This window comes from Parus major, chromosome 26 (assembly GCF_001522545.3).
Source record: "Parus major isolate Abel chromosome 26, Parus_major1.1, whole genome shotgun sequence".
In the NCBI taxonomy this organism is placed as follows: domain Eukaryota; kingdom Metazoa; phylum Chordata; class Aves; order Passeriformes; family Paridae; genus Parus; species Parus major.
The window spans coordinates 501123-505586 of NC_031795.1; the positions used below are offsets into that span (position 1 = coordinate 501123).

At 49.5% G+C, this 4464-nt stretch overlaps 1 protein-coding gene across 1 annotated transcript in view; it reads left to right on the top strand.

Moving 5' to 3' along the window:
* IGFN1 (immunoglobulin like and fibronectin type III domain containing 1) overlaps positions 1–4464 on the top strand; it is a 40906-nt gene that overhangs the window by 19942 nt on the left and 16500 nt on the right. Inside the window, exons 11-12 of the mRNA XM_015650404.3 lie at positions 1063–1335; positions 3028–4457. Of these exons, the coding sequence (XP_015505890.1) occupies positions 1063–1335; positions 3028–4457 (1703 nt within the window). The remainder of the gene's footprint in view (positions 1–1062; positions 1336–3027; positions 4458–4464) is intronic.

Here is a 4464-nt window from a genome sequence, read left to right on the forward strand (position 1 = left end):
TTCCCAGTCTCTTCTGGGCTGGGCTCCTTCAGAATACCCCTCATGGGGAGTTCTGGTTATCTCAGTTCTCTGGGTCAGGGAGAAAACCCCAAAGCTCGTTAGGATCTTGTTTCTCATGTTTATTGGGATGTTATCACAAAACTTGGCAGGTCTCTCCAGACTTTGTACACAAGCTCAAATCACTACAACCTGGCACATTTTGTCTCTGATGGCACAAAATGGCCCCAGACTGTGCAGCCTTTTTATCTTTATAATTATTCTTACCCAATTAACAATAGACACATATATTATTTTTCTTAATGACCCAATGACCTGTGTGCTGCACTGTGGCATTTTCTATCCAATCACTGCCCAAAAACCTCTAGAGGAAAAACATGAAGAAAAAAGAAGGACAAGAGACAACACTCTAAATCCTCCATCTTCTCTTCTGCTTTCTAAACTAGTTTAAACTCTAAACTTACTTTTTCACCCAGTGACTTAAAAGACTCTCTAATCTACACACTCACACTTTTAGCTTTTTGTTTTCATGTATCACCATGAAAACATGCCCATAAATTTCATGTTCTGTGAAATTCAGTGTTCTCCTGGATGTCAGAGCCAGGCATCATTGACAAGGGCTCACACTCTGTGTCTCAGACTCAGGAGGGTGATGAAATGTTCAGGAGCTGCATTTGCAGTCCAGGGGAGCAGACCTGAGTCCCAGCACCAGTGTGGCTGTGGGTGATGCTCCCTAAATACCCCATCTTACATCTTATCCTGTAAACTCAATAATAACAAACCCAATCCAAGTATCATGTTGCAGGAACACATCAATAACTACAAACTGGCAGCACATCAGTGCTGTGAGGTACAAATGTCTCAGAAAATGATAAAGACAAAAATCTGTTTTTCTGCTTTTCCGCAGAACTGGGCACAGAAGCACGGCCGAGTTTTCCCTTTTTCTCAGTAACACGATGCTCAGAGGCACCACACCTTCCTGTTCTTTCCTCCTTCAGCTGAAACAGTTTTCCCTGGAGCCCAGAGCCAGCTGTTTCCCTCCCACAGCTCTGTTTTTCCCCGCAGCCATCCCGGTGCGGTTCCGGCAGGCGCTGGCCGATGTGCGCTGTGCCGAGGCCGCGGACGCCCGGTTCCAGTGTGAGCTGTGCACGCCCTGCCATGAACCCCTGTGGCTGCACAAGAGCCACCCCCTCCAGAACAGTGCCAAGCACCAGATCTCTGTGAGCCCCGATGGCCTGAGCCACGAGCTGACTGTCAGGAACGTGGGGCCCTCGGACAGCGGGCTGTACACGCTCGACGCGGGACACGGCTCCTCCAGCGCCTGGCTCCTCGTGGAGTGTGAGTGCTTGGCAGCAGCTTCTTCCCGTGGTGTGCTGGCACAAAACGTTCTTCTCGCTGGCTGATGGCTCAGGGAGAAGGTGCTCTGATGGGAAATGAATTGCTGAGCCTCTAATTCCAAAATTAGGGCTGAGAAAGCTGGGGGTGTTCAGTGTGGGAAAAACGAGAGTCCAGGGATACCTTGGAGACCTTTCCAGGACCTAAAGGGGCTCCAGGAGAGCTGCAGAAGGACTTTGGAAAAGGGATGGAGGGACAGGACAAGGGGGAATGGCTTCCCACTGGCAGAGGGCAGGGATAGATGGGATATTGGGAAGGAATTCTTCCCTGGGAGGGTGGAAATGCCCTGGCACAGGGTCCCAGAGAAGCTGTGGCTGGAAGTGTCCAAGTGTCCAAGGCCAGGCTGGACAGGGCTTGGAGCAGCCTGGGACAGTGGAAGATGTCCCTGTCCATGGCAAGGGGTAGAATGAGATCAGTCTTCCCATCCAAACCATTTTGTGATTCTGTGATTCTAAATTATTTTTTAAAAAATGAAGATCTGGTTAGACCCTCCTTCCTCTTCAAATGAGACCAACTTTTAATTAGTCCTGACAAATCCTCTTGGCTTCTTTGCTCTACAGCTATGATGAAGTAGCACATTTTCCATCAGTTATCAAAAAGATGCTCCCTATCTGCCCACATGTTTTTGAGGAAGCTGTCCCAGCCATCACAGGTAGCAGAAGGGGCTCAGGGAGCTTTTGATACTCTCAGTTCTGCACTATCAGTGCCATTCTTCTTGCTAGATGATGTTCTTCATTCCAAATTAGAGTCAGACACGCTGGAAGGAGCTCAGAGGAAGCTGGGAAAGTGGGAATAATCACATTGTTCCACACTGACAGCCACTTGGCTCGTGTTTGCTTAGGAAAGGTGGTTCCTTTGGTTCCCTTTGTCTCTGCTTTCCTTTGGGATCTTCCTGCAGCAGCAGGAGGGGTCTGTCCCACACAGGCCCCTCCAAAGCAATGTAGGTTTCTGAAACAAAGAAACTGGCCCTGGATTTCAGTGAGTTGTGAGCTCTGATAAATTATACCCAGGCTGGAAACCAAAGCAGTGAGTGACCTGCTCTCAGAACAGCCTGAATTTCAGATTAATCCAAAGCTATTCACAAATCTGAAAGCTTTAGTCCTCAGGTTGGGCATCCCTAAAGCAGCCACTATCCAGATGTGCAAGCTGCCTCCAGAGCACTGAAATCTCAGTCACAGGGTGGGAACTGATGGCTCCTCTGTGCCTGGAATATTCTGTAACTCCTCTCTAGCTGCAGGGTGAAGGCAGCTGGAATTAATAAATCCCACATACAATCTCAGCCCCTCTAAATCAGACCTGCCATGCTGGAAGTTTATTTTTCTGACATTTTTGGTTTGTTTGCTTGTTTGTTTGCAATAATGAGCATGGTTCCATTAAAAAACAGTGCATTTTAACTAAAAAAATAATTGTCTTTAACATTTCTTTGAATGTGGCATTGAAAAACTCAGGATTTGAAATTATTTTAAATTTATTAAAATGTATTATGTGTGTATGTGTCCTAGAATGAAGTTCAGAAAGTGCTAACACATTTTCTTGGTTGTTGATGCACTTCATGTCCTACTGATTTTCTGCTATTTTGTTCCCCTCTTTTTCTGTAAATTGCAAATGTGCTCCAATGAAACAATGCAACTTCAGATGCCAAAGGAAAGAGGAGACAGGATGAAGGAGAAAAGATTGAAAGGGAGACATCTGAGTGGCTGAAGGAAGCAATGGCAGACAATGAAAGGGCGAGGAAGCTTCGGCGCCAAGAACAAGCTGCTGCTGAAGATTCTTCCTTTTCCACATCCTCTGCTGCAGAGAAAAGTGCCTGGTACAGAACAACTCAAGGCAGCAGCCAAGGCAGGGGCCAAGGACACTCCATTGATTCTGATGATGGAAGCCAAAGATTTTTGGGAAAAGAGGGTCTACGCAAAACCCACATGAACGGAGAGACGGGGTCTGGACAGTTTTCTGGAGCAGGTCTAGATGGAGACTCAGCAGGCAATGGTGGCAGCACCTTTGGACTAAAAGGCTTAGGAGGCAGAAGTGGGTTAAGGGCTGTCCATGGTGTGGACTCTGTGTCAGGTCCTGGTGCTGCAGCAGGAGGGGCAGGTGAATGGAATTCTGTGGGTGGCAGAGGTGAGGGTGTGCTGGGTGCTGTTAACATTGACATGGATGACGGAGGAGGTTTGGGCTCCCAGCACGACAAGGAAGGGAATTCAGGTGATGCCAGCTACAGAGCTGGTTTTGGGGGTGCTGGAAGGTTGGGTGGTGGAAGTTCTGTGCCAGGTGGACTTGATCCTGATTCAGCTGGAGTGGGAGCCAGTGTGAATGATCTGTTCAGCAGGACTGGAGCTGGGGGGAATGCTGCAGGTGCTGGAATGGCAGCAGAAATGAGGTCCCACCACGGCAAGGATGGGCATCCCACTGTGGGTGATGTGTATGGAGGTATAAACAGAGAGGGACAAACAGGGACTCCTTATGGCAAGGATGGCTTGGTACCTCATGCCAGTGGTCAGTTAGGGCAGGCAGGAAGATCTGGCTCACTGCATGGGCCAGGAGGCTTTCCAGGTGGAGATGGGGCTGTACCTGCTGCACATGGCAATTCCACAAGAGAAATGGAGGCTTTGTATGGTCCAGATGGTCGGGCACTGGGAGCAGGTGCTGGTGGTGCTGGTGGAGCTGGTGCAGGAGGATTTGGAGCTCCCTATGGGAAGGATGGTCTTCCCATTGGAGCAGGCATTGGTGGGGCTGGTGGTGCAGGTGCACTTGGATCTCCCTTTGGAAAGGATGGTCTCCCAGCTGGGGCTGGTGGTGCAGGAGGATTTGGAGAGGCTTTGTATGGTCCAGATGGTCAGCCACTTGGAGCAGGTGGTGGTGGTGCTTCTGGTGCAGGGAGAGTTGGGGGTTCCTATGGAAAGGATGGTCTCCCAGCTGGAGCTGGAGTTGGTGGAGCTGTAGGTGGTGGGTTTGGAGGTGCTGGCTCTCCTTATGGAATGGATGCTTTTCCAGCTGGAGCAAGTGTTGGAGGGCCTGGTGCAGGAGGACTTGGAGCTCCCTATGGGAAGGATGGTCTCCCAGCTGGAGCAGGTG